The sequence below is a fragment of the Protopterus annectens genome, chromosome 9.part0 (genome assembly GCF_019279795.1).
Source record: "Protopterus annectens isolate FY-2018-M chromosome 9.part0, PAN1.0, whole genome shotgun sequence".
Classification (NCBI taxonomy): Eukaryota; Metazoa; Chordata; order Ceratodontiformes; family Protopteridae; genus Protopterus; species Protopterus annectens.
In genome coordinates, this window is record NC_056743.1 from 1517210337 (window position 1) to 1517223824 (window position 13488).

General features: G+C 40.2%; 1 protein-coding gene across 2 annotated transcripts in view; it reads right to left on the reverse strand.

Annotated features, from left to right (window-relative positions):
* Positions 1 to 5033, reverse strand: part of LOC122812149 (E3 ubiquitin-protein ligase TRIM39-like) — a 180188-nt gene extending 175155 nt beyond the window's left edge. Inside the window, exon 1 of one of the 2 annotated variants that reach the window (XM_044084460.1) lies at positions 4437 to 5030. In XM_044084460.1, coding sequence (XP_043940395.1) covers positions 4437 to 4853 — 417 coding nt within the window. In that variant the 5' untranslated portion in view covers positions 4854 to 5030. Of the gene's footprint in view, positions 1 to 4436 lie in introns of both variants that reach the window. The other variant, XM_044084461.1, reaches the window with a different exon arrangement.
* Between the last annotated feature and the right edge of the window lie 8455 nt (positions 5034 to 13488).

Here is a 13488-nt window from a genome sequence, read left to right on the forward strand (position 1 = left end):
GGTCCCTATCAGTTGATCAAGTTTTCAGAAACACGAACTCCATATGGCCTTGACCATATGATCGAGTTTTTGAAAACTTGAACATTTTAAATGGAGACAGGGGTACAGCAAGGATCAGGAAATGTGGCCTTTTCCTCACTGTAGTGCACTCTCGGATGTGGTATATATAACTTGCAGGGGGACCTGCTTCCCTGCAAAAACATTAAAAAGGTAGACTTTTTTTTTGCTGATCATATGGTCTTTTCGACATTTTTTTCCAGTTTCCAAAAAGTCGATCATCTGACACAGACTCATTTACAGACACACACACACATATTTTTATCTATGTATTGAGAGAGCGAAAGAGGTACTCACACACATACATATGGCCATCTACAGATAGTTAGATACATAGATACAAGTCTGTATGTATGGCATAATGTCCTGTATTCATTTTCACAATAATGAAGTTCAGTGTCAACTTGGACTGAAACAAATTTAATCAACTAGCATGCGGGAAAGTGTTTTATTTGTAGGGCTGACTGCCCAGGTGCATGATAATAGGTCGGTAAATGGCTATGTCGACTGTTAGAATGGAGATCCCTTTACATCAATATCAGAAATGTCGACATACATGAACAATGGGGAGCCTTGTATTGTGTGATCACAGTACAGTGGGGATCAAAGAATTGGTCCTTTCCCCACTGTAGTGAAATCTGGGAGTTCTTACATATAATTAGCAGGGGATGTCAGGGGCACAACCCCCCCACCCCCAATGGGGGATTCAGGGAGGCTTTCCTCCCTGCAAAAGCAACCAGTATTTGATTTTTTTCTCTGAGTTTGACCTTTTGAATGTCGATTACTATGGCATTCGACGTTCAAAAGGTTGACACTATGCTAATCAACATTCACAGCATCAATCTAATGACATGAATGCAGTTACTATATAAACAAGAGGGTATGCCCCCTCTGTAAATGCAGGTTTTGTGAATTTTTTTACTTGTTTTATTCCCCCTTCCCTTTGACTGCATATACAAGGGTGTTTTCCATGCATATGCAGTCGGGTTTGTACTTTAATGTGCAAGTTTGGTATTACTGTAGTTAATGTTTTGGGGGGATTTTTGGATGTCAATATATTTACTATTCAAGGTTTGTTTTTACAATCATTTACGTGTGTGGAGGGAATATAAGTATATTTTTTTCTTTTTATGGTTTTAGAAACAGTCTTTCTGCAGAATAGTGAATGTAATCTTATGTATTTACTTAAACAGTTTGTTAACTAACAAGGACTGACTTCTGAAGCTTGCAGCACAAGGTTTGCCTTCATTACCTGTGAATTCAGTGAACAAACACTCTGTGAAGACTATTTACATGAAACTTTTACCCAAGGCTTTAGTTGCTGCTTTTTTTCACATGACCAATCTTTTCAGATATTCACTATCCAAAACATACAACAACCCCAGCATTTCCAACTGTTCTGTATATAGTGGTAGTAGTGCTGAATACAAATTACTCGTCATCACATGTAGCTTATCATGGGACTAAAACCGTAAAAAATGCATTACTCTTACCTTTCAAAATGAAAGGGTTAAGGGGTTAAGTTAATAATATTGTGAAAGTGTCCTAAAATATCAAACAAGGGGGAAACGCTTCTTTACTACAGTCTTCACAAGCAAACCTTATGTTAATTTTAATATTAGACCCAACTGCTTTATCATTAAAAAAATTATTTTGAGACTAATTAGCCAGGTGCATTATAAAACTTAACAATAAACTAATGCACTCAGACTGAATGAATGACAAGTTTAATGCTAATATAAAAATCTCCAGCAAATTTCATGTGAATTCCTAAACAGTGAGATCTAAATCTGCTATTATAACATGGGTCACAAAATATTTTATGAACAGGTGACATTTTTATCAGCTGAACAGGAAACCATTAATACATTATTCTGCAACAGTTGGCAGTTTTGCAGCTGTTACAGCTAGAAAAAAAGGCTGTTTTACTGGTAAAGTCTGAATGCCAAGAGCTAGCTAAGTATGACACGTATGTGTTACTTTTTGGATAAAGATTCCGTTGAAAAAGCAACATTTTCCAGGGGAAACACATAACAGAAAATATGAAAAAATAAGGAAATGGGGCAGAATATACAAGATAATGATAGCAAAAGCAGCTTCATAATCTATAAAGCAATGTGCAGTAACAGAACTGTAGACAGGACTGTGATACAGTGAAGGGGTAGTATAACAAAGTATGTTGGATATACTGATTATGTTACGGTACTAGTTGGACACAGGTCCATATTTAATGAAAAAAGTATTAGTAGAACATAAGGCCATGTTTCTGTCAGTATCTTTAACCCTGTCTGTGCCATCAGTGACTGGGATTTGATTAGGAGACCCCCTTGGGCAGAGGAACAGCCAGGAAGGGTGGAAGTGTGTGGATGCCATTTACTGATGTACTCATCCTTTCATCGTTGAAAACATTTGCCCCATACCATCGCTAACTAGGCCAGACCGTTTGCTTCAAGATCATGCAATCGGGTCATTAATGTTGTACAAATGTTATGCAACGTCTGTTGTTGTGCCACAACCCTCTTTTTATGTAGTGAATAAAATGTAGAAAACATACTGCTCCTGTTTGTGTGTGCACTTCACTCAGAGTTTCTGTTACTTCAAGTCCGCCTGCTACACGTTTCTTTGTCGTGGCAGCACGTGTTGTCACACTACTATGATTCATTTGTTTGGGAACCACGAAATGAGTAATCCACATCACATCATGAATAACTTCAAACATCGTTGTACCACAATGTCTCTTTATCAGAACATACCCCCTCACAAAGCAAGAGACATCAGTGCTGCCAACTTTCTCAAAGCACGAAATCAGCTGTCAACATCATGCACCCTCCTCAGGTGAAATCAGTAAGAATGCAATGCTTCAGTTGAACATCGATTAAAGCAATAGTTATAAAACAGCATTTTACCTACAGCAATTTCTCCGTGTCTGACAACTGCAAAGTACAAAGTGAAAGTAATGCAAGTGACAGTTGGAAAGCAGTCATTATCTCTGAAGCGTGCGTGTGTAATGCACGCATACCTCTCAAGTGTACCTCATTACGAAGAACGTACCTCATGTGGGGTCTTAAAAAGTTCATGTTCCTCGAAGTTCCGCAATGTTCCACACTGAAAGACCGTCACACATTCAGAGTTAGGATTTTTTTAAGTGAAATCCATGGTAAATAGAAATGGATCATATTAATTCATTAAAAGATCGTATTTGTAAGTAAAACCAGCATATTTAACCATCCTATGGCCTTCCTTTTTGAAGTTGTTAGTAAGTCATTAGTAGGTGTTCCACATTTTGCCTATTTGTTCCACATTATGAGGGCTAGTGTTCTGGTTAATGTACCGGATCCATACCTGGCAATGATTAGATCAACTAGGTATACTTATTATGCCCGGAAAACCTGCCAACATTATTTTGTAAGTTAGTGTAAATGAGTTGTAAAATCTATGAAATTATCATTTAATTATAATATTACTGCTGTAACGTTCTTCGATACTGTGTTTTAACCTTTCTCGATTTCATAACAACCTGACTTACCCAGTCAGGGTTACGCGGGCACCAGAGCAAATCCTCGAAAATAATGGGTGTACGAGAGAAAAGTAGTCCTGGATAGCACCACGAACTAGGGTTACCACCTGTCCCTCTTTGCGAGGGACAGTCCCACTTTGGTCAGTTTTGTCCTGAGCAAAAATCTAAAAAATGGCAAATGTCCTGAGATTTTAAGGCAAAAAATATTTAAGTTTTCTTTAATAGTTGCATAAAACAATTATTTTGTATCTGAAACACCTAAATATTACATGAAATAGCACAAGCAACTCATATGCTACAAGAATAAGCTTTCATTTGGACAAAAACAGTGAAGTTCTGCCCTTTGCACTCCCCGTGGGTATGTTTGTCCTGCAAAATTGCACGTTTCTACAAAAAATGTCCCACTTTGGGCATTTGAAAAGGTGGCAACCCTACCACGATTACCCGTACATATACACACACACACACACACACACACACAGTCAATACATAGGACTGCCAGCTTACTTTGCACGGTGTTCCTGTGAGGAAACTGTAAAATCTATGTGGTCAGAGAGAGGACATGGTGACTTCTTACAAGCCTTGTCAAGATCCGAATCCGACTACAACAGCTCTGAGATCGCTACACGTGCCACCCTGCTGTTGTAGTACATTTACTCAAATCATCACAAAACGCCAAGGCAATGCATAAAATACGTTACTGCAATCAGCTGTTTCTGAATAAACGTCGCAATAACGAAAAATCGTACGTCTAATACCAAAACAGTACACATGGATAATTGTCAGGTTACACGGTATACTACACATGCTGATTTCACTGTAAACTGAAGTCCATCCCTCGCAACAACTGACTATTGTGTACCTTGTAATCTTCTACAGCTTCTTCCATGGGAAGTACTTTGTGCCTTTTGTGCTCCTTAGACAGTCCGCAGACCACACACAGGAATTTAGCATCGTTTTCACAGAACAGCTGCAATGGCTGTTGATGTGCACAACACATTGTGTCTTTATCGCATTTCTCTCGGTTGTCATTCAAGCGCCTGGCAACCTCGACCATATTGGCAAGTTTTCTATTCACCCGGAGTGTGTGCTGTCCTAACAAAACAGCCCTACATTCAGGACAGGTAACATTTCTTTCCGAGCCAACCCAGCAAGTGTCAATACACTGCTTACAGAAGTTGTGCCCACAATCTGTCATCACGGGGTCATTGAAGAAATCGAGACATACTGGGCAAGAAGCTTCCCGTTTCAGCAGCTCGAGATTTTCCTTTTCTGCCATATCGAGCGTTGACAAACTGTACAAAGAAGAAAGATACCGCGGATCCTCAGGAGAAAAAAAAAAACGCCTATATTTCCCAAAAATCTTTGCAGTCAAATTTAAATAATAGCGGGATCTAATCAGGATATAACTTTATGGAAGAACACAGCCACGGTTGTTATACTCCCAACATACGTCACATGTCTGTCACTACTAACGGAAATACTGTAAAATTACACAATATGAAGAGCTTGTACTGCAGTAAAAGCGTGTTATTTTAGTTTGATAGGATTTCGTTTGTCGCAGTTGTTACATCTGTTACTAAAGATGTAGCACATTTGGACTGGATCAGTGTTTACTTCATTTGCTGAAATGTACAGTGACACTTGGGTAGTGACAGTCCAGGAACTGCTGCCATTAAGAAAAGTTAGCCTTAGCCGGCTACATCCCGGAACTGGGCTGGCAAATTGCCTACCGTTTTGGTAGAGGTTTTTCTTTCTAAATTCTTCGGAACAGTTACGTTATTAATATGACTGTTGAAAAAAAGTCTGAAACCGCTATAGTTTGGAACGGATGGTTTTAATTCTGAAAGCGAAAGTAATCAGCCTTGCAAGTGGTAACAATGAAGTAGTCAAAATCTGACATGGGCAATATGAAGGATGCCTAACAGAAGCCTCGCTTTTAAGAATTACCAAATCCAGACATACCTTGAGATGCCCACAGTATGTACGCACATGAAAGAAAGCCACTTTTTTTGGAATAGAAACTTTTGATTTGAAACTGCAAATTAGTTGTAAATACAATGTAAATTATTTGGCCAGTCAGAAACTACTACTGAGTTTCTGATTTAACACATTCTTTTCAGATTATTGAAGAAGGAAGTTAGCAATCTCAGTTCTTATGGTAACAAAGGTACAGGACTTTCTTCTTGTGTGTTCTAACTCACTTTCATCATTAAAAGTGAATTAAGGCTTTGTAATGGAGAAGACGGTTCTTAATAAATTCTAAGTTTTTCCCTAGCCGACATCTGGGATAAAAAATACTGCAATGCAAATTATTCTCAAAGGAGTTGGGGACATCCTAAGTATCAGGAATTACAAGGCTTTTTTCATAGGTTCATACTAGGCTATCTGCCCTAGGGCATTTATAAGCCTAGCCCAGGGTTTTGTGGCTTTCGCCACCCCTTTAGTTTGAAGGATACTATGCCCATTATTTTGCTGTGCCTCTGTCAAGCAGTGATACTGAGGTTATCCCTGGGGTATACCTGCGATCTCCCATCCATTGGTCAAGATTTCTCTTGAACAAGGCCAGCGAGGTGCTCTGCCTCACATGAACCGGGATTTTGTTCCACAGCATAGGGAGTCTCTGGGTGATGAATCTGTCCCTCCAGCACGTCCTATTAATAGCCGTGTCGAGGTTTAAGTCTCTTGCCCTTGTAGTTCTGATGGATTTAGATTTTTGAGGTGAAGCATGTTCATTAATTCGGGTTGGACATGGCCTTGTATGTCAGGCACAGGTCACCTCTGAGCAGTCGGTGCGACTGAATAGAGCTGGAGTTCCTTCAGTCGGGCAGCATAAGACATATTTTGAGACCCTTTATCCTTTTAGTGAGGAACTTTTGGGGCCTTTCCAATTGCTGCAGGTGTCGGGTCAGATACATTCGAATGGGGCATTGTATTCAATCATTGGTCTGATGAGTGATGAGTACAGGGGAACGATGACCTCCCTTGATCTAGATGTGAATCCCTTCATGATCAGGTGGGCAATGTAGAAGGTCTTCCTAACTACTTTGGCAACGTGAGTGTCAAATGAAAGGTTACTGTCAACCTGGGTCCCCAGATCCCTGATAACCTCTTCTGTGCTTAGTGGATTGCCACCTATATGGTAACTAGGGGTAACCTTGTTTTTCCTGAAGGGAATGACTATGCATTTTTTGGCGTTTAACTTTAGGCCATGGCTCTGGCACCAGTTATCCTTTTCTATGAGACCCTTCTGAAGGATGTCTGTGTCAGATGGGTTTTCAACTATGGTGCCCAGTTTGCAGTCATCTGCAAACTTTGTCAGCCATAATCCTCCTGTGTTTGCCTGTACTTCTGAAAAGTAGATGCCGAACAAGAGTAGGCCCAGGACTGAACCCTGTGGCACACCACTTGTGACAGGCTTGGAGTCTGACATGGCGCCAGCAACTCTGACCCTGTGGGTTCTGTCACTTAGCCAGTTTGCAACCCATCTTGTGACGTATGGGTTTACGTTTAAGCTGGTGAGTTTTTCAATGATACCTGAGTGGGGTATTGTGTCGAAAGCCTTTGCCAGGTCAAGGTAGGCTGTGTGGACTGCCTTGCCCTCGTCAATGGCCTTGGTGACTGTTTCGAAAGTCAACCAAGTTTAAAAGGCATGATCTGCCCTTGACAAAGCCAAACTGGGTTGGATCCAATGTCTGCAAGTCCCCTATGTCTTTATTTATGAGTTCCATTATGATCCTCTCCATAGCTTTGCAGACCAGGCTTGTCAAGCTGATGGGACGGTAGTTTCCCGGGTCGGTGGAGGCACCTCCTTTGTGAAGTGGGACCACCGTTGCCGTACGCCACTCCTTGGGTACGTATCCTGAGGTGAAACTAAGATTAAACAGTTGCCCTAACTGCGGGTTTAATTCCTCATTGAGTTCGTGGAGCACACAACCAGGGACACCATCTGGTCCCATGGATGCTGTGTTTTTCGCCTTGGAGAGAGCAGTTCTCACCTGAGCATTTGAGATGTTTGGGGGACTACAGTCCTCTGGTATAGATATCTCTCCTTTTGGGGGGGGGATTTGCACTGAACCTGTCAGCCAGTATGTTGGCAATGTCTGTAGGTTCCGTGATTTTTACATCATTTTGCACTAATTCTGAGCATATCTGGGAGTTTCCTCCCAGGTTTCTAACATAGCTAAAAAAGGCCTTATGATTGTCTTTTAAGTCCTTAGCGATTTTTCTCTCAAAAATTGCCTTGGATGCTTTTATGAGAGATCTCAGTTTTTTACTTATAATGATCAAGGGTGTCTTCCCTTTTACGGATTTTGCTCTATCTTGTAGTAGCTTTTTCCTTTTGTTGTAAAGCTTGTTTATGGCTGGGGTCCACCAGACTGGACGCTTGCCTTTGGTACAAAGAGTCTTTGTCTTGTTTGGGATTGCCTGATCCATGCAGTCCTGGAGGTGCTGGTAGAAGGCATTTGTAAGTGATTCAGCAGTTTGAGTAATGGTTTCCGCTGGCTCGGGGGCCTTGAAAGAGACCACACCAGTCTTTAGGAGTGTGAAGTCGGCTTTTGAGAAGTTCTTCACTGTGGTCTTTTTTATCTGGGGTGGGGGCGGGATGTGGACTTCACATCTTTATTAAATTATACTTATGACATAGGCAATCACACATATTGACATTTTTAGTTGCAAACAGTATGCATCTCTTATAATCTATCCAGTCATTGTCAAATATTACATAACTTATTCAAATCATGCCTTCTTTTAAACCTTATTTCTCCTCCAAAATATTATTTTGCATGCATCATTCCTACAGCTCTAGTTTTTTTCTATGTAATTTGCCCCTACCATTCCCTAAAGATCCCATTCCCAGTTGTTTTATCTCTTATTATATTCACTACTTCTAGTACAGTTGGTTTAGACTTTGATTTCCATTTTCTAGTGATTGTTTTTTGACAGCCACCATAATTAGACCCAGCAAGGCCTTACTAAGTATATGCAATTCTGCTGCTGTATCATAGCTCAAAAAATCATTTCCTTAATTACAACAATTTGCTTGTCCAGTATTTCTGATAGAGTCGTCTGCAAGGAATTTTTAAAGTCTGCCAACTCGTAACACTGCCAAAAATAAGTTCCCAGTTACCTCTTTCTTCCCCACTACACTTCCAACATTTTCAATCTACCCGAGGAAAAATTATTTGGAGTCTACATGGGGTGTTAAGTACCTATGCCAACACTTCCAAGCAAAGATACTAAATATCCTAGACTTATTGTTATATATTTGGTAGTCATACGTACATATATCTCACCATTGTTTCTTTGCGAGTTTCTTATCCAATCTCTCTTCCCAGTTCTTTCTAACCCCTTCTGATCGATTCTTATAGTTATTGTGCAATATTTTACATACCCTACTAATTTTCCCTTCTTTTAATTGCAGATTATGTTCTAGATTCTACTAAAAACACCACCAGTGCTAGTCTTTCACTTAGGATCTCCCTATTTCTTTCTCATTGTCTTTAGCCAGATATCAATTCTTCATAGAGAAGGCAATCCCTGACCTGCAGTCCAAATAAATTCTTGGCCTCTTCCCATTCTATCACATTTGCATCTGTAATTATTTGCTTCCAGTACCTTGGTTCCTTTGCTAGTTTTCTCCAGTAAAATCAAACCTCCCTATTAGCCTATTGCCTGTATCTCTAACTGCAGTCATCCCAATCAGCAGAATCTCCATTCTCCATCCCACTGTTGGCTTAGTTATTAGAATACTTTCCGCCACTTAATGAATATAATATTATGTATGGATATTGTTATTCTCCTTAAGGATCTGCATCCAAAATCCCAGTTTCTCCTTGTTTCTTGATTTTTGCCCCTGTTTCATCATCATCCCTTTCCACTTTGAATTATAGCTTTCTGCTTGTGTTATGTATATGAGCCTTAACTGGTTAGCTCTGAAATACCCCTTCAAATCAGGTAATCCCAACCCCCCTTGTTCTATTGGAAGGATCACTTATCACGCTTGCCTCTTGCTGTCTTCCCCTCCCAGATAAAATCATTCAACTCTTTATTAATTTTTTATCCACAACCTCTCCTCTGGCTGCTAAAAATATGCCTGAGATGTATATAAAACTAAAGGGACTAAAATATTTTTATTGTTTGGATCTTGATATCCATATCCATAAAACAGAATTTCCAATTTCTCAGTTTTTGTACTATCTTTGGTTTAGTCTCTTCCCCCTATCCTTAGCTGCCATAACAAAATCATTTTAATCCATACTCCTAAGTACTTCATTTTATCATGTCTAATTTGGGTGTGGGTACATAATTTGCAGCTATTGCCTTTGTTTAATTTTAATTAATTTTGTATCCCCAAAAGACTTGAAATTGTCTCAGAATATTCCACAAACTGAAATGTCCTTTTTTTGTTTTTATCAGGTATAAAGTAATATCATCTGCAAATAAATCCAGCTTTTCTTGACTACCATACCAATTATATTCTCGAATTTCTGAGCCCCTTATTTTTTTGCCAGTGGTTCTAAATATAATACAGATAACAAAGAGGAAAGAGAACACTCCTGTCTGGTTCCTCTGCTCAGGCAAAACATATCAGAGAGGAACCTACACACCTTAATTTTTGCCACTGATCCCTCATATTTCCTTCTAATCAACCTTATAATTTTAACAAGGAATGCAAATGCTTCCATTGCCCTATTCATACATTTTCAGCTTACTTTGTTGATTGCTTTCTCTGCATCAAGATCCACCAACTACAGTGGTATTTTCATACATTCTACTTCTGTCTGGGTCATCGTTGTTCTATTAATGTTGTCAAACGTTTGCCTCCCCTCCACAAACCACATTAATCCATATCTATCAGTTTTGGCATCACCGTTGACATTCTTTTAGCCATTACACATAAACACTTTTGTAACCATGATTTAGAACTGAAATGGGCCTATATGAAGCTGGATTTGATGGGTCTTTACCATCTTTAGGTACTGCAGCCACCACAACTTTCCTCCATGATGTTGGTGCATCTCCTCAATTCAACATACTGTTAAGTAAAACCTTCCAGATCTTTATCAGATTTTTCTCCATCCTAGCTTCCAAACTTCCACAGAAATACCATCTATTCCTTGGGACTTTCCTGGAAATTGTTTATACATCACCATTTTTATCTCATTTTCTGCTATCCTGTTAGTAATTGAACCTCATCTACCTCTAACCTTGGCATATTTAATTCTTCCATAAACATTTTCATTTGTACCTTTTCTTGATTTCCATATTTTTCTGCTTTATACAGATTTTCATAAAATCTCCAAAATATTTCTAGTACCTCTACATGATCTCTGGTTATTTTCCTCGCTATATGCTCCCTAAACCTGGCAACAACTCTTTTTACTTTCTCTTATTATAAAAAAAAAACAGTTGTTTAACAGCAGTCTTTTTAAATTAATGCACATTATTGAAGTAAGCCCTTATTTTTTGTTAAGCAGTCTGCAATTGCTCCTGTTCTTGTTCTACGAGATTCCTCCTATTCTGCAATACTTTAATCTTTGTCAGTCCTTCTAAATAATTATTGTTACTTCTTAACCATATCTCTCTCTCTGTTTTATTTCCACCCTATTTTAAAACTCCTCTTTAATTTTATCCGATTCAAAGAAATTTCTGTCTTACTTAATAACTCCCGAATAATTTCCACTATCCTCTCTTTTTAACTGATAGGTGGGGCAGTGCCATTGTCTTATTTTTATTTCATTGTCCTCCATTTTTATTTTAGCTATTATTGGCAGGTGATCTGAAATAGTTATAGGTTTATAGGTAGGTACTAGGCTATCGGCCCAAGGGCCTACATAAGCCTAGCCAACAAGGTTCCCTGGCTTACACCACCCAAGAAAGTTATTTTCCTGTGCCACTGTTGAGCAGAGACACAGAAGTGATCCCGGGGTGTATTTCCTATTTCCCATCCACTCATCAAAAGTTTTCTTGAAGAGTGCTAAAGAAGAACTTTACTTGACATAGATGGGTAGCCTGTTCCAGAGTATGGGAAGTCTCTGGGACAGGAATCTATCCCTCCAGCATGTCCTGTTTATTGTGGTGACAAGGTTTAGGTCCCTAGAGCGTGTAGCTCAGAGGGATTGGGATTTCTTTAGGTGTAACATGTCCAACAGCTCTGGGTTTGATATAGCTTTATATGTTAGGCAGAGATCACCTTGGAGTAGGCGATATGCTACGGAGTAAAGCTGGAGTTTTTTGAGGCGGTCAGTGTAGGGCATTTGTTTGAGGCCAGTAATCCTCTTTGTGAGGTACTTCTGTGGCCTTTCCAGCTGCTGTAGATGTCTTGTGAGATACATTCCAAAAGGGACGTTGTACTCTATAATGGGTCTAATGAGTGTCGAGTAGAGGGGAACAATGACCTCTTTTTTCCTGGATGAGAACCCTTTTATGATGAGGTGTGCCATGTAGAAGGACTTCCTGACTACTGTGGCGATGTGACTATCAAAGGAGAGACTACTGTCCACCTGGGTCCAAGGTCTCTTATCACACATTCGGTGTTAAGTAGATTGCTGCCTATGTGGTAGTTCATGGGTACAGAGTTTTTACCAAAGGGGATGACACTGCACTTTTTGGCATTGAGCTTGAGGCCATGGCTCTGACACCAGGCATCTGTCTCAGCGAGGCCCTTCTGTAGGATGTCCACATCATTTGGGGACTTGACTATGGCTCCTAGTTTGCAGTCATCTGCGAACTTTGTTAGCCAGAGGCCTTCTGTGTTAGCCTGTACTTCAGAGAAGTAGATACCAAACAGGAGTGGTCCCAGGACGGAACCCTGTGGTACTCCACTTGTCACTACTTTGAGGTCAGATTTGGAGTCTGCAACTTTTACAGTGTGGGTTCTGTCAGTGAGCCAGTTGGCAACCCATGTTGTGACATAGGGATTTATATCTAGTTCAGTGAGTTTAGCTATAATTCCAGAATGGGGGATGGTGTCGAAAACCTTGGCGAGGTCAAGATAGGCTGTGTGAACCACCTTACCCTCATCTACGGCTTTGGTGACTGCCTCAAAGAATTCGATCAGGTTCAGGAGGCATGATCTGTCTTTCACAAACCCAAACTGGGTGGGATCCAGAGTTTAGAGGTTACCAATGTCTTTGTTTATGAGTTCTATGATGATACGTTCCATGGCCTTGCAGACCAGGCTCATCTGGCTAATAGGTCGATAGTTCCCAGCATCAGTGGTGGCTCCCCCTTTGTGGAGTGGGATAATTGTTGCTGTGCACCATTCAGTGGGCACAAAGCCTGATGCGAGGCTATTATTGAACATGTTGCTTAAGTGGGGAGCCAGTTCATTCTGAAGTTCGTGTAAAACGCAGTCTGGGATGTTGTCCAGTCCCTTGGATGCTGTGTTTTTGGCTTTAGAGAGTGCAGCTTTTACCTGCGTAGTTGTGATTCCAGGGACTCTGCATTCTTCCTGTATAGATATTAGGGGGTGAGGGGGGTGAAGTTAGCACTGAACCTATCTGCCAGGATGTTGGCAATATCAGTTGGTTCTGTAATTTTCGTGCCTTTGTGCTATAACTCAGAGCAGATGTGGGTGTTGCCATCGAAATTCTTGACATAGCTATAGAATGCTTTGTGGTTGTCCTTAGAATTAGTGGCGATTTTGTTTTCGTAGCTAGCTTTGGAGGACCTTATAAAGGATCTCAGCTTCTTACTGAGGCTGATCAGGGAGCTTTTCCACTCATGGGATTTTACTCTCTTTTGCAACAGTTTCTTCCTTCTGTTGTACAGTTTGTTTATGGCAGGGGATCACCAGATTGGCTTCCTTTTTTTGGAGGATAGCTTATAGAGTGCATTTGTGTAGGATTCAGCAGTTGTAACTGTATTGTCCATCTGCATGGGTGTCATGAGGTTCACCACTTCTGTCT